This window comes from Cnephaeus nilssonii (genome assembly GCF_951640355.1).
Source record: "Cnephaeus nilssonii genome assembly, chromosome: 7".
Taxonomy (NCBI): Eukaryota; Metazoa; Chordata; class Mammalia; order Chiroptera; family Vespertilionidae; genus Cnephaeus; species Cnephaeus nilssonii.
The window spans coordinates 10,068,017-10,095,073 of record NC_137078.1 but is presented as its reverse complement, the minus strand read 5'-3'; the positions used below and the strand labels follow the sequence as shown (position 1 = coordinate 10,095,073).

The 27,057-nt window shown below is 41.8% G+C and overlaps 1 protein-coding gene across 1 annotated transcript in view; it reads left to right on the top strand.

The window, feature by feature from the left end:
• Positions 1-27,057, top strand: part of GMDS (GDP-mannose 4,6-dehydratase) — a 687,968-nt gene that overhangs the window by 379,823 nt on the left and 281,088 nt on the right. The window contains exon 7 of the mRNA XM_079777570.1: positions 3,863-3,990. Within this exon, the coding sequence (XP_079633696.1) occupies positions 3,863-3,990 (128 nt within the window). The remainder of the gene's footprint in view (positions 1-3,862; positions 3,991-27,057) is intronic.

Here is a 27,057-nt window from a genome sequence, read left to right as displayed (position 1 = left end):
CTCCTAACCGTTCACCTGCCTGCCTGCCTGATTGCCCCTAACCACTTCTGACTGCCAACCTGATCACCCCCTATCCGCTCCCTTTCCAGCCTGATTGCCCACAACTGCCCTCCCTTGCTGGCCTGATCACCCCCAACTGCCCTCCTCTGCCACCCTGATCACCCACAACTGTCCTCCCCAGCTGACCTGATCATCCCCAACTGCCCTCCCCTGCCGACCTGATGGCCCATAACTGCCCTCTCCTGCCACAACCCACCTCCTCCATGCGAGGCAGTGGAGACACTGGGACTGGCCTCCTCTGCGCCACACAGAGCCACGGGACCCCCAGGCCTCCCCGCATGGAGCTGCCACTGGGTCCCACCTCTGCTGTGCATGCAGCCATCTTGTGGCGATCATCTTGTGGCGACATCACGCGAGGGCGTGACACCACCTAGGCTTTTATTATATAGGACTAGTGGCCCGGTGCATGAAATTCATGCACATTAAAAGGGAATTAATTAGAGGGAATATTTAAATATTGCTATTTGCCCTTTTTTTATAATATAAGTGTCATAGATGAAAGAAAATTAGTAAAATGTATATGAAAATCTTTCTCCTTTCAGAGTCTGGAGCGCACCATGGGACCTAGAGTCAAGTCCCCGCCCACCACCTGCATGCACTCCAAAAACGCAGGAGACCCAGACCTGGCCGGCCACACCTCCACTGGGTGAGACCCAGACCTGGCCGGCCCCTCCCCTGTCAAGCCCCTCCAGGCAGGGGGTGCAGCCTCAGGTCCCCCAGCTCAGCGCCATGTTGGGGGCGTAGTCTCAGGTCCCCCGTCAAGCCCCATCAGGCAGGGGGCGCAGTCTGAGTTCCCCAGTCAATCCCTGCAGGGCAGGGGGCGTGGCCTGGGGTCCATCGCCCCGGCCAGGCACCATTCAGCCTCAGGTCCCCACTGTTCGGTCATGACGTTACGGCTTCCAGGCTAATTTGCATATTCCTCTATTATATAGATAGATGGGGATAATAATCATTCTTAGCTGTGGGTTGCTCTGAAAATTACATGAGTTTCTGCATCTACATAGGTTAGTACAGTGCTAATAGCAACAGCCATCATTCGAGATGTCATGGTTGTGGTCATTGCCAGGCTATGGCAAGAGCTTAAAGAGTAAGGTGCCTCCCTGTGTTTGCACGTGCTGTTCCTTCTGCCTGGATCACTGCCTTGTAGCACAACTTCTTTAGTCCCTTTATGAGCTCACTAGGAGCCTCATTTCAGGCTCCTTTTCTGGTAGGTGTCTCCTGACCATACAGCCTCAGGGTCACAGGCCCTGACCTTGCAAAGCTGCTATTTAATTTTGGCAGTATGGATTTATTTGTCTCTCTTACACTCCCTGTGCTATTTGAGAGCAGTGGCTGCTGCTTCACTCCCGGACCCCCTAGCCTGGTACTTCAGTCTTTGGTAGGTGCCCCATTAAAACATGTTGAAAGAATGGACATGAGATTAGGGCCTAAGTAGATTGTTTGAACTTCTCATGCTTCCATTGGACTCCTAAACAGTAGTTTACTGGCCGATAGAATAATCTGAACTACTTTGGGAACTTCCTCTAATGGTTGGGGATCACAAGTTTATCTAGTACTAGAGGCCCGGTGCATGAAATTTGTGCACAGGCCGGAGTGGGGGGGTTGGTGTCCCTCAGCCCAGCCTGCACCCTCTCCAATCTGGGACCCCTCGAGGGATGTCCAACTGCCCATTTAGGCCCGATCCTAAATGGGCAGTCGGACATCCCTCTCACAATCCAGGACTGCTGGCTCCCAACTACTCGCCTGCCTGCTTTACTGATTGCCCCTAATCGCTTCTGCCTGCCAGCCTGATCACCCCCTAACCACTCCCCTGCCAGCCTGATTGATGCCTAACTGCTCCCCTGCCAGCCTGATTGCCCCTAACTGCCCTCCCCTGCTGGCCTGGTCACCCCTAACTGCCCTCCCCTGAAGGCCTGGTCACCCCTAACTGCCCTCCCCTGAAGGCATGGTCACCCCTAACTGCTCTCACCTGCAGGCCTGGTCCCCCCAACTGCCCTCCCCTGTTGGCCTATTTGCCCACAACTGCCCTCCCTTGCAGGCCTGGTCCCTCCCAACTGCCCTCCCCTGCTGGCCATCTTGTGTCCACATAGGGGCAGCCATCTTTGACCACATGGGGGCAGCCATCTTGTGTGTTGGAGTAATGGTCAATTTGCATATTACTCTTTTATTAGATAGGATAGTCCTACCATTAAAATAGAAATACATAAAGAAACCGGCATTTAATTATCAATGTAATTGTTACTGTCAATAGAAAATAAATAGTGCTAATCAGTAATAGATTGCAAAGGATTGTACCTAATATTTCTTCATTTTGAAAGGCTTTTTTGAACTAGGTCTGGTGTTTTATAAACTGCTGTGGGAAGGTGAAACTTTGGATTTCTTAAGGTGCTCTGTAAACTGCTAAGAGAAACTGAAAATGTGGATTTCCGTTGTCATTTTTTTTTTCATTGTTGACTCTATTACTGATGTCTCTCTTTTTCTCCCCCTTTGCCTTTCTCCAGCCTGCCCCTGCCCCCAGGCCTTCATCACACTAGTGTCTGTGTCCATGGGTTATGCATATATGCATATAAGTTCTTTGGTTGATCTCTTCCTGTCATTTTTAAGGACATGGCATTGGTTTAAATATATATACCGAGTTTGTGTAGTAAGTGAATCCAGTATAGGTTTGAACTTGCACTAGGCCATATTCTTGCCAAAATTTATAAAACCTATTTAGAAAAATTCCCCTTATTCCTGTGCCAATTTCTCTAGAAGCCAAAAGTTTTCATCATAACATTCACCTTCCTGCTTCATCTGCAAAAGAACAAAGCTGAAGTTATTGAAATGTGATAAATTATGATAGTAATCTATCTAAACTGTGGGAAGCCATTATTGACTAGCTCATATGTGTGTTAGTACCTGGAGAACTTGGCATTACTTGGTGTTTTGAGATAACTTCACCTAGATACAGGGGCATTGATAAAATTGTCTCAGCAGTGTCTTTTAATTGTGTCCCTTTTGTGATCTTTTAAAAGTAGGTAGAAACTTTCATTAAAAACCCTAGAACATTAAAACAATTTCATTACTTTCTTAAATTTATGAACCGTTTTATTCATTCATTTCAAAATATTTATAAAGAATTTGGGAGCCTATTCCTATATATAACACTTAAGTGAAACTGGAAGGTAGCATTGCAGTAAGTGCAGTACAGAGAAACTTGGATTTAGAATTGGAGCATAATTTATAATTGGATGGCTATGCAAGTTTCTAAATAAAAGTGATCATCATTTATTGACAACCTAAATGCATTCCTTGTTTGTTTCTTTTAACCAGATATACACCCTGTGGGCTAAGTTACACTCTTCTCCCTCTCCCCATGAACCCAGAATAGTTTTATTAATAGGAATATATGATGTTTATGTTCTTAAAAAATCAGGGTGGTCTTAGATGTCTGTCTTCCATTCTGGCATTTCCCTTTATACAACCCTTTTGAATTTTCTGTTTAAAAACTGGCATTGGGATAGCTTTTCTTTGGCCTAATGCCTGGGTCGCATATTGCAGCAATGTATTAGGAATGTTAAGACATAAGTCCCCCAAAGAAAAATGTTTGTTATGAAAATAGAGCTGAGGTGACACTTAGAATTAGAGCTTCTTAACTTGTCTAAATGACAGTTAATGATCTTTTTCTTTCTTTTTATTATTTTAAGTGGGGGAAGAGGGGAGGAATGAAAGGAATGCCCAGAGGCTGAGGTTGCATTTGGTTCACCAAACTGTTAGATGTCAAATGCACTCTACTGATAATACATCTTTTGTCTCTTTTTAGGAGCTAATTTTGTTACTCGAAAAATTAGCCGGTCAGTAGCTAAGATTTACCTTGGACAGCTGGAACGTTTCAGTTTGGGAAATCTGGATGCCAAACGAGACTGGGGCCACGCCAAGGACTATGTAGAGGTAGGAACTAACTCATGTTCTTAAAAATACCTGTATCAGTTGGTGCTTTAATGCCAGGCCTCCAGTGGTAGAGGTAGTAGCACATAAAATTTTGCTAATGAGATATGTTTAAGCTCATACTACTTTCAATTTAAGGCTCTTTCGTTCAGCAGTACATATAGATTATACTGAATATTGCTTGAATGAGGACATTTTTTTTAAATGTGTTGGTCATTGTTTTAGATGATAGATGAAAAAATGTTTCATTGGTGTTCTTCACTTCCAAAGATTTTTTACAGGTCCCCACTTTTTGCACCTTCTCTTTCCTCTCTGCCCAATACACATATAACGGTGAAATAATTTTTTGGTGTAAAGGTACTGTTATCAGAGAATTAAACTCCCCTGTCACTCATGGGAGCAAGGTGCAGGTTCTTGGGGCATCACTGAAAGAAGTATTTTCAGAGGCCCCCACAGGAGGATGGGATATGGATGGAAGCTTTATTTGGCTGGAGTTAAATTCCTCTGGTTCCTAAGTCCCCTGCCCCTAATCCAGTCCTGGAAAAAGTGCAGCTGGGGTTCCAGCAAAGCCAAAATAGGCCAGTGTCCAGAGCTTCTATTCCATGTTTCAACCGGGTGTGGCTCAGTATCCAAGCTAATTAAAGTCTATTAGTCCATGTGTGGAGTCCAACAAGGCTGTGCACTATGTGGGCACAGGGGAAAGTATCCCCCTGCCAAAGGAGAGCCAGGAACCAGGTGTGCCTGAGGGAGAAGAAAGAAGGGGAACTTCTTTTGGTTGGAAGCTTTAAATATTCAGGTTTCGTCTGCTTGCATTGGCCTCACCCATCTTGGCCACTGACTTGCTTTCAGGTGTGATTGACAGACAAGCACCTTCCCACATCACTCAGACCTTACTGGGCATTCATCTAAACTGTCTTTGTCCATCCCCTTCCCGCATCCATCAGCAGGGAACAGACGTGGATAATGTTATATACAGCTTTTTGGCAAAGCTGTATAAATGGCACACCTATATCCAGTCTTCCCTTTCATCCTTTCCTGTTAAATAATAACCAGGTTATTATAATGGCATTATTATTAGTTCTCAGATGTTCAAGAAATACTATCTAATTTCAATTTGTATAATCTAAGACATTCAGATTTACATTGTTCTACTAAATTACTCTAAGAGTAATATTCTTACAAAGCTTTTGGTTTCTGCTGCTTATGAGTCTGTTTATTGCTCTATACACTTCCTAAAGTGTATAGAGCAATAAACTGACTTTGCATGCCAGTGTACTTTGTCCATTACATAAAGAGAGACACAGAGAGATGTTGAAGATGCTACTGCAGAATAATGGATATAGTTAAAGAGAAATTTAAATATTCGCTCCTAAGATTTATATACTACACATTAAATTTTGGGTTGAGTTACATATGTAAGGAGAGTGATTTTTCTTGGAAGGAACATTTTATCTTTCCCTAACTAGTATGCTTTTAGATATCACTGGTGGTTCTGTGGCCAGACCTGAATGAGCATGGTAGTGACATTTTTATTTCCCCTGGAGCCCACTTGTCCTTGTTGAGGTACATACAGATTTCCTGTGCTCAGGAGACTATTTCTGTCCTTAGTGATTCGTCTCTGGGAAACCGGATCTGACTTCCTTGTTCATTGATGTGATTCCGAGAGAAACTGAACATACAAAAGAAAGCAAACAGTAGTTCACTGGCTAACACAGAGGTTAGCTTCGCATTTGTGACTGTCTTTGTTTATAACAATTAAAAATGTGTATTTGAACACCTATTACTGATTTATATTATGGACAAAAAATAGTTCTGATTTTAAATTTTGAATAGCACAACATTAAATATGTTTAATATTTAATGTTTACATTTAAAATATGTTTTTCTGAGCTGTAATTACAAAGAAGCATTTTATGACATTAGTCAGATATATTTTAAGAGCATCACATTAAAAAATATATAAGACAACAGTTTCAGAAATTATAAGAAAGTGGAGAAAGGAGATGTTAACAGGAGAAGTTGAAAATGTCTTTTGTTTAACCTATATGACCTTACCTATGCACAAATATGAGGAAGATTTTGTAAAAATAAATACATATTTCTTCAATAATAGCATTTGGATGTGTAGCCTTCTAGCTACCTGACTATACTTAGGGCTACATAGAAGACTATATTGGCATCCTTCTTTATTCAAACTCTGGTTCTCTAAATTCAGGAACCAAATAGGTCAAGTTTTATTTTATTTTATACTTTTGCACTGGGGTAAAGTAACAGGTTGTATGGAACTCAGAAATATATTTTGATAGAGAAACAGCAAAACGTTAATAATGCTTATTACCAGTTATGTTTATTGTTTTCCTATACTTCTATATTTTCCATATATGTGAAATGAATATGTATAAAGTTTCTAAATCAGGAAACAAAAAAAGTGACATTTTTAAAAATAGGCTAAAATATCTACAAAAAAAAAAATGCCTGAGCCTGTTAAATAAATATGTAAGTAATGAGAAAATCTGTTGTGAGCTTAGTGGATCTGGAAGAAGGATTCTGCTCTCATTTGACTCCCAAAATGCGGAGACTACCACTGCTTCTGGGTGTAGCTCAAACTTGGGTACAAAGGGCCCACATCTGTATTCATTTGAAATAAAGGTATTTTATAAATATTTAGGCTCAAAGACTTCAAAAAGGTCTTCCCAAATGATGTCATTTGAAGATTCCTTGACAAGATCATGTCAATGCAGCATACCCAGAAGCCAAATTTAAGAGCAAGATATTCTGGTCTTTTGGTAAAGTAAAACATTGTCAAATTTTACAGAGAGACATACAAAATTAAGTTGCTCTCATGGGCATTCAAGACCTGATTTGTTCCACAGTCCAAGTGGGCTTTTTGTATTAGTGATCTCCTTGGGGTTCTGACAATGACACATGTTGATGATGTCAGAGTATATTTATAGTTCTCATTGATGGATTCTTGATTTCTAAAAACTATCATTAAGTAAAAATTCATAGTTTGCTATCTCCATTTTAAGAAATAATATCATCCCTTGCATTTTTAAATGTAGTAAAATGTTGCTAGAATTAAAATAAAAAAGCATAAGAATAAAAAAAGAGAAGCATTGTTTGTTTACCAAAGCTGACTACTGCATTCTGGCACTGTAGTCAGCTTTGAATGGGCCGCCTTGGCGAGCTCAAGTCCAGCAGCTCTTATGGTGTCTCCTCTGCGCATGTTGCAATACTACACTCCCTCTCTTTACACACAGGCAGATTGTACTGGTGTCTTTAGATTAAGCACCTTACACGTTGTTACTTATGAGTGAATTTCCGTGATGAAGAGTAGAGCATTTGACACAGGGGGTGGAAGTGACCTAGCTGTCAGCAATTTGCTCCTCCGCCTTAGCCAGGTTTTATATCTCAATTCGCACATCTGTGGAAAGGACATAATAACAGCCCTGTAAAAAATTAGCATTAATGTGCTGTACATTACATGATTAAAATCTACCTTCACCTTGTAAACATTTTTGCAACAATTTATACAAAACCACTTCCTGTTGCTGAGTCAGAATCATCAACATCTATTTATACCCTTGTTCCCTAGATCAAAATGATTTTTAAAATATTTGAATTAGAGGTATTTTAATTTGAAATGAAGAATATAAAAACTATATTAAATTATATAATATTTAATAATTAAGTGATATGCAGTTACATCTTTTCCAATATTTTAATATAAACATTTTAAACAGAGTAATTGAATGCCTTTTACCATACAGTAAACTCCCAGATTCTATAATGAACATTTTTATTGCATTCTGAGAAACAAATATTAGTATTTAAAAATCGCTGTGGTAGAGCTATAAATACTCAATTTACACAAACATAGGTTATAAAAATTTTACATTTTTATGGGATATAGTCAGTTGGCAATTCAAACTTTTAAAATATTTTTATCTTTTTAAATTATTGTGATAGCACACAACCTGTTGTCATGCCTGCCTCCCTCATTCTGCATGTTCAGAAAAAACAGTGGGGGCTGTATACCAGATCCAAGCCCATTCATATGGTCAGTATTGCTTGAGCAGCACCCAAAAACTGCCAACCAGAGAACCTCTAACTTCCCTGAGTGACACGGTTCCTTCAGGGAGTCTTCTATTGAGTACTAATCATGGTCATTGTTTTAGTGGCTGCAAATGGCAGTCTAGAAGCCAAGCAATCCTGCAAAATGCTATATTGCACAAAGGTAAGCATGTGTCTTTTATGCAAGACTGACTTCTCAAAACCTAAGATATGTGAATCTGCACTACCACCTGCTCTGGTTAATAGAAGTTTTCTCAAAGTTATCTAACCTTCCTACCATTTTAATAAAAAATAAGTATTAACATCTAGCGGGACAGAGCTGGGAAATGGCACCATGTGTTTAAATAAATCAACAGGAGCAGTTTGGTTAGCAAGGCCCCATCATGATCCCACCTTGATAAAACTAGCTGATAGAACACAACTGGAGCCAGAAAATACTTGTAAGAACTGGACTGGAAGTGCCTTTAAGCTTTTACCTACTAATAAGATGGTCCCTTGTACTTGGAATGTGCAGATAATCAAGTGACCTAAGTCTGAGCTCTTTCCAGCACTCAGTAAAAAGCCATACTGCCAACAGCTGACCATGCAGGTGCTCCTGAAGAGATGTGATGGTCTAGGGGCTGTCAGGGGACCCTCAGATCATTGGGTGAGGATGGAGAATCATCTGAATTTTAATATTGCTTTCCCCCACACACCTTTTTCTTTCTTCCTCTCTTTTTTCTTTATTTCTTTTTATGGGTGGCAGAATGGCGGGGAACACAGATTAATTTTTTAAACGCTACCATTAGAAATAAAAATAATAGTTGTCAAATGTTGAGTATTGGGAATTTATTATAGGCCAGAAACTTTACTAAGGACTTTATATACATTATAAGTACGTATAATAATATGTACAACAATCCTGAAAGGTAGAGAGTACGTCCTGTGTTATGGAAGAAGGAACTGAGGGTTAGAATGTTCAGATAACATATTCACCCAAAACCATGACCAGTAGTGGTGAATGTGTCCCTAACTCCAGCCCTCGCCTGATACCTGAGCCACATTCATAACCACTAATTTATAGTGAAGTGAGGGGAATACGTATATTAGCAGTGGGATCTGGGTAACTTCCCATTTTGCACAGAGACAGAAAATTAAGCTTCTCTCACTTTTCGCTTTCTACCATACATAGTCCAAGGGGAAGACAAGTATCTGTAAGACAGCTATCAGATCTCTCTGAAGCTGTTACATTGGCTGTATGAAGCAGCAACACAAAGGGTGTGTTGAGGAAAATGGGTGGTTAGGTGTCTATCTCTCTCTGTCTGTTAGCTTCTAAATGAGTTAACCTTTATTACAGCTCTCAGTTCTCAGCTGATAACAGAGACCCGGAAAGCTGGGAGCCTCTGGTAGCAGGGAAGGAGACTGTTGACAGATCTGGGAAGAACTGACCAGTGTTTCCCAATCCTTTCATTCTCATCAAGTTTCATTTGGTTTGCTGCTAACATTTTACATCTTTTTTAATTCACACTGATCTGGAGGTAAAAGATGCCACTTAAACAGTTTGAGATATTATTTAAGGAAAAGCTTGCTTATTGCAACATCATCAACAAACCTCTTTTTCATATTCAGGAGACCAGCTTGATTTCTTAATGTGTTTGAGTAATGGTACCAGAATCCAATCTTCAGAAAGGCCTCACTTAACAGAAATGCAGAAAGTCATGGTGCCTGACTTCCTCTGGCCAGGGCGGGTTCACAGGAGTACTCAGGCCCCCAGGACTGCTCACCCCCTAGGAGTGCTCACACCCAGGAGTGCTCACCCCTCCAGTAGTGCTCACTCCCTAGGAGTGCTCACACCAAGGAGTGCTCACACCCAGGAGTGCTCACCCCCTAGGAGTGCTCACACCCAGGAGTGCTCACACACCCAGGAGTGCTCACACCCAGGAGTGCTCACACACCCAGGAGTGCTCACCCCCTAGGAGTGCTCACCCCCTAGGAGTGCTCACCCCTCCAGGAGTGCTCACACCCAGGAGTGCTCACACACCCAGGAGTGCTCACCCCCTAGGAGTGCTCACACCCAGGAGTGCTCACACACCCAGGAGTGCCCACATATCCAGGAGTGCTCACCCTCCAGGAGTGCTCACACCCAGGAGTGCTCACATATCCAGGAGTGCTCACCCCCTAGGAATGCTCACCCCCTAGGAATGCTCACACCCAGGAGTGCTCACCCCCTAGGAGTGCTCACACCCAGGAGTGCTCACACACCCAGGAGTGCTCACATATCCAGGAGTGCTCACCCTCCAGGAGTGCTCACACCCAGGAGTGCTCACACCCAGGAGTGCTCACACACCCAGGAGTGCTCACCCCCTAGGAGTGCTCACACCCAGGAGTGCTCACACACCCAGGAGTGCTCACACCCAGGAGTGCTCACACCCAGGAGTGCTCACACACCCAGGAGTGCCCACATATCCAGGAGTGCTCACCCTCCAGGAGTGCTCACACCCAGGAGTGCTCACATATCCAGGAGTGCTCACCCCCTAGGAATGCTCACCCCCTAGGAATGCTCACACCCAGGAGTGCTCACCCCCTAGGAGTGCTCACACCCAGGAGTGCTCACCCCCTAGGAGTGCTCACACCCAGGAGTACTCAGGCCCCCAGGAGTGCTCACACCCAGGAGTGCTCACACCCAGGAGTGCTCACACCCAGGAGTGCTCTCACCCAGGAGTGCTCACACCCAGGAGTGCTCACACACCCAGGAGTGCTCACACCCAGGAGTGCTCACACCCAGGAGTGCTCACACCCTCAGTTCCCAGAAAGCATAGGGACCTGTTTAAATTGTTGTTTTAATAAATAAAGCCAGCATCATCCATATTTCTGGTATGGACTATTCATCAAATTTCCATCCACAGATCATTTAGAAACATGGAGGTGGGTGCATTTTTAGATCATACTTTCAGTTGAATTTTAAAAATACAAAACTGAGCATCTGAGATTAAGTTGGAAAAGTGGTTCTAGGCGAAGGTATGAAGTGCATGTATGTGGAAAGACAATGAAAATAAACTGAGTGGAGTTGCACGTTCAGTAGATATAACGCCTGTGGAAGCAGACTATGAAATTTTGTGTAAATGACATTTGTTTTCTAATGGGTGGCAATTAACCACATTAAGGTAGAAGTGTGTACTCCACCCTGTACTCATTCCCTTTGACACTAAGTGTCATCACCCTGTTGTGGATCAGTAAATGACTGCTTGTATTTAAGAAAACATGGTTCCATTCCTGAAAATAAAAGTCCTTGGAAACAGTATAAGAAACTTCTTTTTCCTCTTAGATGCTGGTGCTCGTTCATATACATATGGAGGGTATCATGCGATTCCACTCCCAACTAAACTGGCTATTTAACTTTAATAACAACACTCTATGTGTGAAATAGATGTAATTGCCTCTTGTAAAATATGACATCACCTAAATTTATTATGATTTTGCCTGTACAAGTTATATATACTTAATATTAAATTCTTCATTTTTACACCAGTGCACTCTGAAAAGGACACACAAAAAAGTATTTGCAATCAAGGTAGTCTTTCTCTTACTTTCATTTAACCCATGCCTATGAACACCCAGAAAATAGTAACTCTCTCGTCAAAATCCTCATTTTTAAGTTCATTCTAAAGTACTTTTTGGCTTTATCCTACTTCTCAGTGCTTTGTTGCAATAAACCATTTACGAAAATTCTGTGATTTTGTCCTCACAGGGCCCTGCTCTGTAACTTTCTCAGACCTTTCCAGTGCTACTTGCTGCTGTCTCAGGAGCCCAGGCTTCAGGTCCCAGGCGTGGCCCCAGGGCCCCTGTAATACAAACATGTGTTAATGTTGCCTTTGCATCCAAAGCAACAAAGCAAAAAACCTTTCCCAAATAGAATGCTCCTTAGGCCAAATAAACACTTGCATTGAATGGAGTCTCCTTATCTGAGCATTTCCTTATAAAATTTTAAAAAATGAATATGTATACATGAAATGTGTTTTGTTGCTCTTATCATCAAAAGATTGTTTTCTTACCTAAGACATTTCCCAGTGAATATGATCTTACTGATTTTGGTATTAGTTGAAATGGATTGACTTGATTGCAGCAACATGTTTTCAAGCATTGTTCTCTCTTGTTGCATGCAGCCCACAAAGGAAAACTGAAAAGTGCCATTATATTTTCATGCCGTGGTAAGTTACCCATATCTCTAGATTCTGCTGTGAGTAGACTTTATTCCTATTTTTTACAGGAAGCTAACCGAGCACATGGAAAAAAATAGAAAGAATGATACAATTGCCCTGATATATAAAATAAACATTTTAAAATCACAAAAGTAACATTAGTTTCCAAGATCAAATGTCCCTCAGTGTGACTTATAATATTGCCATCTGCTCATTCAAAATCTCTTATTTGTGTGATTATCACTTCTTCTCAGTTTTCCAGAGTCTCCTTTAATAGAGGATTCTTCTAGACATTTTCATCACAGATTTATCATTCTGAAAAACTTTCCCTCAACCATGTCTTCCCACTTCTCCATCCTCCTCCCAGTCCATTCTCCCTGCTACCAAACACACACACACACACACACACACACACACACACACACACACACACACACACTAGGAGCAGATCATTTTCTAATAGTAATGGTGTTTTTTTCTTAATTATGTGTAAAAGTGAACTTAAAGTTTCCCAGAGTTATTTGGTAGTAGCTGTAGAAAATCTATGCAAACTGTACAGTTAGAAGACAAGAGAAACACTGCAGGATCATTGGGCTCTGAGTGTGCCATTCCATTCCTCCCTCGCTACGCAGTACCCACAGGTCCCAGCACAGCTCCCTGTTCCTCGGCTGCCCCCGCTCTGACTCTGAAGGAGTGCTGTGTGTCAGCCCCACGGTGGTGTGTGGTTACCTGGGTGGAGCCTAGGGGAGGCAGATTGCATTCCTAGAAGGTGACAGTGGCCCTTGCCTCTTAGTCATTTTGTAACTACATCCACACAATACAAATACTCACCTAGGTGTGGCCACTGCACCTTCCTCCTTTTCATCAGTGCAAAGGCAAAGATCCGGATAGGGGGCTTTATAGTTTCCTGTGTTTTTTCTCATAGCGTCTCTTTTAGGTTCAGAACTACTTGCTGATTTTCATTGGATCTTAAATGTCCAGTTTGAAAACAATACAAAGCTTTGATCAGACCTCTTTTTAAAGCATTAAAGGTTATCCTCTTGTATTTGTGTTTGCTTTGTCATTTACTTCTTTGGATTTGATTCTCCCAACCAATTTCAGACTCTGGTTAGGAGAGCAGAAATTAATATTTGCATTTCCCATATGAAAAAGCTAGCTTTCAAAAGAGAAGCCCAAAGTCCTGGCCTCATAGTGAACAGTGGTTCCAGCCCTGCCTACTTACTCTTCCATACAGCCCCTCCTGGATTGATTGTTGGTATATTTAGTCATTCCTGTAAGATTTTAAAGCCTTTATTACCCCTCACTAGGAATTACAAATAAACTAGCATTTTTACTAATGACTTCCTAGAATCTCTATTCATCTGGTGAAACAAAGAACATAAATATTAGAAATTGAATTAGAAAGAAGCTGTAAAACATTTGAAGAGCCAGAAGTTAAAAGTCCAGTTCTACATCCTAAGTAGAAAACTTCCTCTGAAGTTTAATAGTTGTACAATCATATAATTTGAGGAAGATACCAACTCTGTACAGGAAGTACAGGTTTAATACACACATAATTTCATTTGATCCTTATCTTCATAAAAACTAAAGAAGTTTGAAGAAGTGGCGCAGGTGATTTGAATTCCACTGCCTTTGTCAGTGGCAGCTGAGAGCTTCACGTAGTTAACTATCTGCAAGAGCCTTTGTGAAACCAAAGCATCATTGTCCAGGCCAATGAGTCATCTATTAAATTAGCCCTAATGAATTACCGGTTTGCTTGTTTAATTACGCATGATATAGGTCTCTGGATGTTAGAAGTCTAGTGAAGCTCAAAGGAATTGGATTGGCTTAGTTAAGCATTTCAGTAGGATCTTTCCTAACTCACCATGCACTGTCCCACCCACATTTGCACTGTGGAGAAACACATTAATTGGATGTACAAGAACTCAGAGTGGCTATAGTTACTTTGGACTCTGTATTTAAAGGTTCATTTTAAAAAAGTTTTTAGGATAACTCATAGGTGCTCTGTTTTACATAAATCATGTGCTATTGGTTTTTAAAATGTTGCCTCCATAACTAATTAAGGATTGCTAATAGCTCTTCTCCCTATTGAGAAAATTGTTCAGATCCAGTAGAAATCTACTGTTTTATTTTGCCTTCCTTTTTCCCCTATACCCATTTACTGGTATAGATGCAAACAATGCAAAATTATGCTTGTCTCATTTATACAACTCTCCCTGTTAGCTTTCCATTTTACCATATCTACATTTTTGTGTTTGACCTATTAGGGCTTTTTTTGTTTTTATAAAGAAAAAAAGTGCTTCCCTCAGCAGAACCATCTGGCCTGTTGCCTGCTCCTCAGCCAGTCTGTTCTCCAGCATGGCCAGGCGTGCGGTTTTCTGAGTGGTGCTGTTACACTGGTGGTCTCAGAATTCAGCGGGAGTCATGGAAAAGTTATACTGTGGGCTGCTTTCAAGTCTAAGGTTTCCAAGGTGAAAAAAAATGCATATTGTTGTCATTTTTGACATAGCGTTTTTTTCCTCTAACTGGAATTTAGGCTTTTAAAAAGAATTACAGCATTTAATTCTTTGATGAAGAAAAGCTACTTTAAAAATATGTTAGATCCTGGGCTACCAATTTTGCATGCCAGCAAGCTGAGGTGACTGAGAAAATAATCAACACATATTTACAATACACATTTTCTTAAAGGGTTGATTTGTAATAACTATTTTTTTTCTTTTTTAAAATTGAGATACAGTTTCATGTGTATGGCATAATACTTGACATTTCTATATACCATTGCAGAATGGCCACCACAACAAGTCTAGTTAGCATCCATCACCATAAATAGTCACCAAATGTTTTTCTTGTGATGAGAACTTTTAAGATTTATTCGCTTAGCAACTTTCAAATATACAACACAATTTTATTTATTATGGCCACCATGCTGTACATCACATCCCAGAACCTTTTTAGTTTATAACAGGAAGTTTGTACCTTTTGACCACTTTCACCCATTTCATCCACCCTTCACTCCCTCCCTCCTTCTGCATCCACCAAGTCTGTTTTCCGTATCTGGGAGCTAGGGAAGGAGGTTAGTTATTGTTTTAGATTCTACACATAAGAGAGAACATACACTATCTGCCTTTCTGTCTCACTTACTAGTATTTCTCTTAGCATAATTTCCTCACGGCCCATCGATGTTGCAAATGGAAAGATTTCCTTCTTTTTATGGCTGAATAATATTCCATTGTGCGTATATAATAATTAGTTTTCTTACACAATCAGATAACAATTAACTGTAAAGGATGAAATTGACAATAAATAATCACAGTAAGCAAATTTTATAACCGAAGGCTCTCTGTGCTCCTTTCCTACCTGGTGTGACAAAGGTGAGGTGCACCTGCTTTGTTGTTCTTTTTATTAATCCTCACCTGAGGATATTTTCCCCATTGATTTATAGAGAGAGTGGAAGGGAGGGGGAGATACAGAGAGAGAAAAATTCTATGTGAGAGACACATCGGTTGGTTGCCTCCCGCACACACGCTGACCTAGGCCAGGGATCTAACCTGCAACCGAAGTACATGCCCTTGATTGGAATTGAACCCACGACCCTTCAGTCTGAGGGCCTTACACTCTTACCATTGAGCCACACTGTCTAGAGCAGTAGGGCCTCTGCTTTTGACAGGTGGTTTGTGATGCTGTCTTGGCCTTTCTGTGCCCTCAGAGATTACCTGGGCATTGGCTATTGTTCCTTTGTGTATGAGGAGATTCACTTCTGCATTTTTATAACATTACGCAAATTTTGGAAATTTTCCATACCAAATGTGCACTTATATTCTATTTCTAAAATGCTACTTTTTAATGTAACATCACTTTAGAAACAAAACAAATCAATGTTTTTGGAACATTTGTTGTGTGCCCCCACCCTTTGCCTTCCTTCCACACACATCATCAATCACATGGCAGATCAGATGCGCAGACAAGCTATGGGGTAGGAAGACTCCATGGTAGTTGTTTTTCCTTTTTTTTTTTTTTTTTTTAGGTATCCTGTTGATTAATGTGTAGGCACAACAGTTAACAAATTTTACAATAATAAATTTAAAGTGCTTCACCTACTGCCTAAGCACTGTAGGAAGGACTAAAAGAAGAAAGAGCCCCCCCCCCCCCCCAAAAAAAAAATCTTAATTAGGTGCTTTTTAGTGGTGAGGAATTATAAGTACTAAGATGACAGGACTGTGAAATCTCTGATTCTCATAAGTTTAAAAGTGTAACCTGACTTACTGGTTTTTATGGAGGGTGTAGAGACATTGAAAGTCACTGCATTGGGTATTCAGTTATGGATGCTATTTTTCCCCTCACTAGTCTGTGACCCCTCCAAGACCCTGCTTAGCCTGAATGCTGCTGGAAGGTGTGCAAAGTTGAAGGGAATGCTTATTTTTTTATTTTAAGAGGAAGAGAAAAAGTTAAAAATTTAGACTAATAAAAGTTAATGAGGAACATTTAAATACTTAATGGTTCAGTTTATGTTGCCAGTCATTATGGTCTTTAAGGTCAGCCATTAGTCTGGGACAGATCTGGGACTTTAACCCAGGACCCCTGAGTCTTGAATTTCTGCTCTTACCTTTATTATTTATGAATATGGAGAATCAGGATACTACACATCATCGCCACACATGTGCACCTGCTTGTGAGGAAATGCCCATGGCAAAATGCAAACTTCTCCCTGTCTAGGTTGTCATCTTTCAGCCCAGGAGCAGACAACATGTGCTTGAGGTTACGAGGGTCTGACGTAGGATCCAAGTGGTGATCAGAGGAAGAGAGAAATAGGGCTGAACATTCCATGACCTCTTTGCTCCTTTCTGGATATTTCTGTTAGCTGGAATGATTACATTAAAATGATAAAGTATTTATTAAGTTTATTTCATAACCCAATTGCATGCATCTCAAAGAAAGTTTGTTGTTTTAATACATATTTTTTACCAAAAGAAATTCAGCGCAAAACTGGTCAATACTTGTAAACTACATGGCAAAGAGAAGTCGTGGGTGGAACTTTAAATATAAGAAAAATATAAGAAAAGGTATATCTCACTTATTGACCAGCTCTTATGTCTAATATAGGCATACAGCATGTTACTTACAACCCCATATTCATTTGAAATTTTGTTTATTTGTGTTTTTATAAAATGTGCATCCCCACAGAGGCCAGCTGGCTCACAGGGAAGAAGTCAGTCCTGTGAGTGCTGACCACCTGGCCTGGCGATGGTGAACAAGTCCCTGACATTCACTGCATGAAATTATTGGCCTGTTCATTGGGAACATAAATACACTGTGTTCTATAGGAAAAGGGTTTGCCTATTTTAGTTAAAAGACCCCTTTCAAGGTAGAACATTCCTAGGAGAGTTCATATTACTTCCCTCATTTTATCACTGTACGGGTCTAGAGCAGGTATCCAGTCTTCGATTTCTGAAACAAAACTTACCTTTAAAATACTTTTAGAAAATGACCTCTATTCGTAGGTCACAATATGTTGCTTTGTGCCAGGTTTGTTTTTATTTGTTTGTTTAAATTCCACTTGAAAGTTGGTATCCAGTACTGTGTGGGCATGGATTTGTAAGAACTCATGTACAAGTTTGTGTGGGAGCGGTTGGTGTTAATGTAGATGCCCACGTGGATGCAGAAGCACATGTACACGTGCAATAGCCTACACATTGTCGTCTTCCCTTAGGAGCCAGCAGTCAAATGGGAGAGAAACCACATAGGTAAAACAGAAAATAGAGGTAAAGGTGAGCATGCAGGTATAAGTGTATGGACATATTACCCTCAACCTCATCTGCATGTTCACAGATTGACAGAGAAAATGATGGCTTCTGGCAGCATGTAACCCAGTGGTTTTCCCATGTGTCTAAGCACTCACACTCCATGGTCAGGCAAAGGGACACATGCCATCCTGCCTGACTCCCACATTCTCAAGGAATCTGGGTCTGCAGTGCATGGAGAGAGCCCTGCAGGAGGTCCCCTGCCCCTTCCTGCTGTGTCAGACTTTATTGGGCTGATGAGTGGCTAATGAGAAGGGCCTTGCAGTCTGTGCTGTAGGTAGCCTTGGACCCACAGGAAACAGGAAACATTCTTTTCAGACCTCTTCAGCCCTGCTAGTTTCCTGTGTGCCCCAAGGACAGAACTCTTCTCCTGCTCCCAGCCCAGGACGCTGCAGGGATCCCCTGGTGTGCAGGTCCAGGATGTCTATATCGAACAGGTCTTGTATGTGTACAGCATCTCTCACCTGAGCCTCCACTACCTCCCAACAGCTTCAAAATCTCTTGGAGAAACTAGAATATCATAGAGCATAAAAATTTTGATTTTCAAAATCAATGAATAGATGCATTCAAATAACTTTGACTTTAGGTTTTAAAAAAAGACCATACAAATTAAAATATGCTGGCTTCAGTGACCAAAAGGATCTCAACTGTGGTCATTTAATTTACAGAAATTAGTGTTATCCTGTGGCCTAAGTCTTACCTAAGAATCTCAAGGATTCTGTGGATTTCAAAGTGAAAGGCTCACCCCATGCTTGGAAGTTGCCTGCTGAATTCTCACACACTACCCCTCAAAGCTGGCCATCAACCATTACTGGAGACCCACCAGATGGTTTCCCTGCATGGCCTGTTGTCATGAAGCCAGCACTGATAGACGGTGTACTTCTGTAAGGTGCTGCTTACCTAGCTTTGCTATTTGTCACTTACTTCAAGTCTGACAGTTATACCAATTCTTGTCACAGTGTCACACAGTCACTGTAGGTAATTATTGTGTCTTAGGGACAGCTCTCCATGTGGCTCTGTGAAGAAAGAGGCAGTGAGTACTGTCCTTTTCCATGTATGATGGGTGGCCCTTGCAGACCCTGGCATGACCTCTCAGAGCCTCCTGCACACATGCTCACGGGCACCCTTTAGGGCAGGGGTGGGGAGCGTCCAGCTCACAGGCCATATAAGGCCCGGGAAATCATTTGGTCTGGCCCTGCCAAGGCATTAGGGGTGAGTTCATTAAATATTTGACCAAATATAGCAGGCTAACTTTTAAGTTGATAATTTTATATGGTCTGAGAATGATGTTATAAATATCCAAATGGCCCTGCCAGGAAAAAGGATTCCCACCCCTGCTTTAGGGCCATCGTCACTTACCATCACCTGTAGTGTACATCGGTGCTGTACCACACAGGTGAACGTGAAGACCTTCTATCCTGTGCCCCATCTCCGCATCTGTGTCTTCAGCACCAGGGCCCCCTGTCTGATGTGGTGAGAGCTTTGCCCATGTTTCCTTGGCTCCTGAAACAGCCCTGCAGAAGGAGCGTTTCTCTCCCCATTTTGCCACTCAAAGGAGGCTCGGCTTGGCAGCTCACCCAGAGCACGCACGCTCGTGTCAGCCACTTCCAGGCCCCTCTGTCTGCCTCTGATGGCTTTATTCCCTCCCTCTCCCTTCTTTTGGAACCCATTTTTCCTACCATCCTCTCTTCAGGGAGCTTAGCTTTGCCTCTAATGACTTTTGACAGTTTTCCTTTGTCACCCATGTGCTCCTGACACTGGGCAGATCCCTGCACTCAGGCTGTCGCCCTCCAAAGGGAGGCGGGCTCTGTCTGCAGTCGCAGACCCTGTGGCAGAAGCTCCTGCTGTCTGTCTGGGCACTGCGTCATTGAGGGGAAGCTGCGGAGAAGCATCACTGGACTTTCACCTGCGCACCCTCCACTGGCTCTGGGGTCACTCTGGATGTGGTGTGCAGAAGAAGGTGGCAGCACCATGTCAGAGCCTCAGCCTGGAGAGGGTATTGCTGACCGCCTTCCAATGACGGGACAAGCTAGTTCATTGTCACGTTGACTAACTTTTTTCATCTTTCTTTAATCAAATAACTTTCCCTTCTTTTGACTTACTCTGTCTGCCTGAAAAAATAAGCATGGGAAATCTACCCTATTTAATCAGTTGAGGAGGGAAGACATCCTGGGAGATTTCCTCCCAGTCAGAAAAGAAGGTGGACTGGACCCCACTCCCTGCATGCAAATGAGGCTCCAATTAACACTGATGCCCCCCTGGGAACTGCCCCCAGACTTAAGGCTTTGGTTCCCCACCTTGCTCCAGTCAGCCAGCTAGTTCAGGAACCATTCTCTCTCAGGATAACGTTTGTTTAGTTTTGTACAATTTTATGTTATTTAAATCTTATATATATATATTTTTTAAATGGCTTTCTCAGAGCTGCTCTTAACCATTTGTCCTGCCGCCCTCAGAAGTCTGGAGGTCCTGTCCTGACATCACGTGCTCTGCATTCAACAGCGCTTTTCTGTTCTGAGCTTGCCCTCCTCCCCAGCACTGAAATAAATCAATGTTGGTTGAGACTCAGTCGCAATAAATCAAGACCTGTCCGGGACTGGAGCCTACCCAGTCAAAATGTCACAGCTTGGCTTTCACTGAGGATTAATTAAAGGCCTGATATAAAGCCCAGATGTGCTTCAGGAGAGTAGCAGGCTGCCTAGTGGCTGTGTCTCCCAGGTTTCTGCCCACCCAAGAATATGTTGGAGGAGGACAGGAAAGGCATCCAAGGTTGGGAGGACATAGCGGGGGAGGAGGCGCCCGTCAGTGCATTCGAGGGGTTTTATCTAGTGTGAAGGGAGTAGAGCAAGCTTTGCAACGAGGAAAAATTCTATCTATCAGGCGATGTGTGTACAGTGTTTAAATGGACGGAAAACACAATAGCCCAAACGTTTTTATTTAATTGAGGAGACAAAAAAAGAAAATGAACCCAGTAAAGGAGCTTTCATTGTAAAACATATCATAATAAAATTAATGCCTGGTTCACACTGAGCTTATAAACTTTTTAGACCAAAGAAGCTGTGCAGATAAAACATATTCAGGGTGTTTTATTCACAGAAAGCTGAATTAGACGGGATAGCTTTTGGACTCTCCTGGGTTCTTCCTTTAGTTCTGCATGATTCCATATAACCACCCCAAAACAGGCACTTGATTAAAATTACCATTGAGCAGATCCTGTGGAATAGAATATGCGACATGAACTAACTTTCCATATGTACAAACAAAGCACTGCATTTGAAATGGAAAACAAGATATGATATCACTTAAAACCACACATAGTTGCCATGTTTTTCTAGGACTTTAAACTTAACATTTACCACTGTGGTGATTTGATTCTAAATTTGGAAAAGAGAAAAGGCACCATCAAAGACTAATAATTCATAAATCTTTTTCCTGTGGTAATATGTATACTTTCTTTACTGGATATCTGAAAATCAGCTATTTAGATACTCAATAAGCAAAACATAGTGAATCTTTTGATTGCTGTACAATCTAAAATAGATAATTGGTGTGAATAATTGGGATACTTTAATAGGAAAAAATGTGGTTCTTTGTGAGAGCTTGCTATTTTATATAGCATATCTTTATATTAACATTGAACTTTTATCAATGGAAAGTTTAGCTTTTCCAAGGATGGTAGACTTCCTGACAATGCTATATTGATGTTTACATTCTAGACCTGAAAATTTTGTTTTTTATGAACTTGAGTAATGAAACAGTATATCTATGAAAGAGATTTTTGAGTTTTGGTTTCAACTGAAGTAATCTGATTGTTTTTATATCTATTATTTTACCCAGGTATTTAAATATATAACCATACCAGGTATAAGGATTTTTTAAATCTACTAAACTCTTTTAATATTGTAAGTGATCATATATAGCTTCTTAGTTTATTTTTTTAATCCTTACCTGAGGATATGTTCTTTTATTGATTTTAGAGTGGAAGGGAGAGAAAGAGAGAGAAACATCAATGTGAAAGAGAGAAACGTTTATGTGACAGAAATCGATCGGTTGCCTCCTTTATTGGTCCCGACTGGGATTGAACCTGCAACTCAGATATGTGCCCTGACTAGGAGTCTAATCTGCAACCTTTTGGTGTACAGGATGACACTCAACTAACTAAGCCACACTGGCCTGGGCACTTCTTAGTATTCTTTACCCTATAATCTGAAGCAGAAATTTAAATGGACTTTTAGCATACCTATGCAATTTCTCAGAAATAAAAATTTCAGCTGTTTTCCAGATGATGAAGTTACATATTTCTATTGAGATTACTTAGGACTAGTAGATCAGTTGGAGTTCTTAAGGACCTAGCAATATGATATTGGTGTTTTAAAGGCCTTCCTCAAAGACCTTTACTTATTTAGTTGGTTATCTGGAAAAAAATAATTTACCTCAAACTTACATTTTTATTAGTTCAGATAATTGATCTCAGAAAGATTGCTATTTCATGCTTTATTGCTTAGTCCATACATGACCTTTCTATTTATCATTGCTTTTTATTATGTACTTAAATTTAACTAATACTGTATGAGGGTGGAAGACCCAGGTCCATGTATCTCTAGAGTGAAGGCTGGGTTATAAGAATTGAGACATTTAGAGAAACAAACCTTTTCTAGTGCCTATTTTAAATACTCTTGTACTCAGCTCTCAGTACACAGATTTTAATTACACACTTTGAGCCCACTGGCAATTGTTACATGACATAGCATGTGATATTTTAAAGAAACCTCTCCCGCCACCACCGCCCCCCCCCCCCCCGCCACCCAATTTTCCAAACCTAATCTTTGATATTTCTTCAGTTTTCATCATTAAATAAAATTGTACTCTTTTATCTTTGGACTGTAATCTTCTCAGCACCCACAGCAAGCCTCCTCCTCAATTTAGCTTCTCAGTTCATGCAGCCTCCATAGTAATGATTTATTACTTAGTTGTTTATGTGTCTGTCGGTCCAGACAGATTGCAAATTCCTCAAGGGCAAGTACTAGTATGTTGTGTTTCATTTAGTTTCTTCAGTGTCTAGCTCAGTAATAAGCACATAAGGTGAGGGAAATGCACAGAGAGGAAAAAAGGTTCCAGCATAACCTAACGTTCTTTCTATTATAGCAGCGTGTTATTACAGCATATTGGTCTAAATGAGTCGTCTGAAGCACTCTCCAAGTGATATCATCCAGAAGCATTTTCTTGAAGTTAGGCAGCCTACATTTCAGTGGATAACATTTTAGTCTGGAAAGTACACTTAGAAATTGTCCACTCCAATTAGACGTGGAAATGAACACCAAAGACGTCAATGATTTATCCAAAGTTGTACAGCCAGAACTAAAATTTTAAAAAATTACCTCTTCAGCTACTGTTTTTTTCTTTCCACTGTTGTCTCATTTTGTCACATAATTTTAAAGATTGTTGACCATAAAACTTCACGATTACTTTCTGAAAATACAAATCTAGCCATGTTTATAATATGTGTACTTTTTTTATGTGTACTTTTTTATTTGTATATCATACTTCAGTATATGTTATTTTTAAAACACCGTGATTTATGAAATTTGACATTATACTAGCATGAATTCTTTATGAACATATTTTTAATGATAATACATGCTTAGCATTTAAAGTTGAGGGGGCTGTTATAAAGAGATGGCTTTGACTGCTGCTCTGTGCTATGTGCTAAGATGCCAGACAGTTTTTCCCTTTTGTATTGTTGGCAGTGCTCATTGCAGACTCCACATGACACAAGTATTAGATTGTTAAATTGTAGCAGTTATCTACTGCATCTGCTCAGGAACTGCCTCCACTCGGGTGGTCATCCTCCCCATGTTATATACCCCAGGGGGAGGTCACCCCCCACCCCCGTCACCCAGTGGAAGGCTCTGACTGTTGAGAGGACTTGGGCCACTACTTGGGCACAAATAGGGCTCCATGCTCCTCAGAGCTGTCTTTCCTAGGGACAGTTCATCTATATATATAAAAGCCCAGCAACCGAATGGCGAAACGACCAGAATGACCCATCGCTATGATGGGCACTGACCACCCCGATCACCTGATCAGGGCCTGCCGGCCAACCTCCCCCCAACCGCAGGCGCCAATCGCCCGATGGGGAATGGAGAACCGGGGGTAGGAGGCGGTGGACACAGGCAGTGCCAGGCCAATGTGGGTGCGGGCAGAGGGCAAGGCCAGCTGCTGGCAGTCAGGGAAAAGAAGTCCCTGGCGTGCCAACCTCCCAGTCCCTACCCCCCACCGGCAGGCCCCAATCACCCGATGGGGATCAGAGAACCAGGAGTGGGAGGTGGCGGACGTGGGCGGTGTCAGCCCAAGGTGGGTGTGGGCAGGGGGGTGGGACTGGGTGCTGGTAGCCAGGGGAAGGAAGGCCCTGGCTGGCAGCCGGCAGCCGAGGAAAGGAAGGCCCAGGCCGTCCCTGCTCGCCAGCCAGTCCTAGGGACCCTGCCTGTGCAAAATTTTGTTCACCGGGCCTCTAGTTAATAAATAAAGTGACCTAAACCTTCCACATTAGCTAAAAATGTGTGGGTAGCTGTGTGAACTCTCTGGGGACTAACCATAGGGCATCCTGTCACAGGTGACTATTTTCTTTTCTCAGCTTCCCGCTGCTGCCAGGTCCCAGCTGATGCTGTTTCCAATAAAGGTTAGGTCATATTTACTCAATAGTCTGTGCTAAGGTTCTACTGAAGCCCTTGGAGGTAGCTATTTGACTTTGAAATTAATATATTTTATAGTAAACTTACTAAAACTCCTGCTTTTTCCCATAATTTTCTGGAATGGCCCAAGCATTTTCTCTCTCTCGGTTTTATACAGCCTTAGTACTATTGAGCTTTCTTGGTGAAGGTCTTCTCTCTTTAATGGTGGCTACTCTTTAGAAATCTCTTGGATCACCTTTATCCCATGTTGCCACATTGAGAATGTAACCACCACTCACTTCACCTGCTCTCCATGAGTCATGAGGCACAGAAACAGTGCTTTAAATTTCCCCCTGGTCAGAAAGTCAGATATTGTTCATTATCCCAGTTCATTAGTATTGGATCAGAGCATTCAGGGGGGGAAAATGACACTGGTCACATTGAAATCCAACACTGTGAGTTTTGCTCATAATAAATGTCTCTCCAGCTCTGTAGACAGGGAGAGAGAAGGACGGGAGAGAGAAAGGAGGAAGGAAGGAAGCTTTCCCTCTACTTATGTTCTTCCATCACCACTTCAAGTCAACAAAAAGGAGCATTTGCAAAGAATGTGAACAAAGCGTTTTTTATGCATTATCTCAGTTCTTTTCCTTCATGGCACTTGTCACAATTGTAATTCAGTCATTAACTGTGTAATCCCTGGTGATCTCCCTCCTCCACTGCATTGCAAGTTTGTCTGGGCAGGGCCCAGTTGTCCTATTCGCTTCTAAATCCCCAGCCACTGGTCACTTTCTAGTTCATGATAGGCTAGCCATAGTGTTTACTAAATGGGTAGATGAAGAGATTTGATTCTCACAGCACTCTCACCTTAAGTGTGAATCTCCTAGGAGGTTATTCTGACCCCCCAATGTAAGAATCTATTTGCAAGATCCCATTGCATCTTGTTCTTTATTTTGAAACTCACAGAACACTTGCTTTAGTTATCAGAATCATGTTGATGCTTAGTTAATGTTTGTTGAATGAACAGACAAGTAAACACTCTCCAGACACTATTGTTTTGCCCGATTTATAGAAAAGGGAGTCAGAATCTGAGAGAGTGAATGTCACTTGGTGTGGGGAGCCACTAGCTGTTCTTGTGACTTTTTGTCTTGTGCTTTTCCATTGTGTCACCCTGACTCAGTGTGAAGTGCACTTCATGACTGCCCTCGGAAGAAGACAGTTCCCAGGTCTCCAGGGGCACAGCTGCAGCCTAGAGGAAGGGGTTCTGAAAACAAGGTTTAGTAGTAATGGTTGATGTTTTCCTCGTGACCTTCGGGGAGAGGCAAGTCCACGCTTGCCTGATGAGGCTGACATGCTGTTCTGAATTGTCTCCAAGAGGACTGAGGTGCTTCACCTGAGAACTTCTGGGGTCTCCGGATTGCCCAGGGGAATTCCTGAAGGAGATTTAGGGCAGTCACTTTTTTTCTCCCCAGGGTGAAGATATTATGTGTAATTGTAACATTTAGACACACATGCCACACCCCCAAATCCATCCATCTTAGGAAAAAAGATTCCTTCTTCAAGTTTCTGAAGTGGTTCTGCTTCATGATCAATAAATGTCACCTGCTGAAAACAGTGACAGGATGAGTGGGCTTCCTGGGGAGTGAGGAGACTTGTTAACCTGTTGTGGGCCACACCCTGCCTCTGCTGCTGGAGCCTTCAGGCAGAAGTCATCCATCCATTCACTCACTTACCCAACACTTACTGCCCATCTATTCTGAAAAAAATGACCCTTAGCATCAGTTCAGAAACTGAACCAGCTAAGTTTCTAAAGTAGCTTATAATTCTAATTGTAAAAAAATAATTCAGAAGTTTTCTCTGTAAGTTTGTTTTGGACAGAAGCAAGGGAAGGGCCTTGAGGATCTTCCTGTGGGGCAGGGTATGCTGTCCACTGTGAACCTTGAGCAGAAATCAGACAGCAGGGGGCACGGTGTCTTGGGTGGGCAGGGGACCTTGGTATAAATCCAGCCTGAACAGGGTCTCAGACACCTTTGTGTTTTAAGGGGCTTCTTTTTTGGTGAAAGAAATCACTCAGTATTGGGTCCAGAATGCTGGTGCTGAGCCTGTCCCCAGCTGGTGCATTGGATCAGTGCTTTTTCAGAGGAATCTCAAGATTGTCCTATGCCAGCACTGTCTCTCCACATATGAATCAGAACTTCAAAACATCTTTCCCTTTAGGCAATGAGAGTTACTTGTATAGACTCAGAACTGTGTCCTGGGGGAGGGGGTAGAAAAATCGCAACAGGTTGATTTACAAAAAGGTGTACTTCTAAACTTAGGGAGCAGAAGATCATTTTACAAAAGCGCTCACCACCG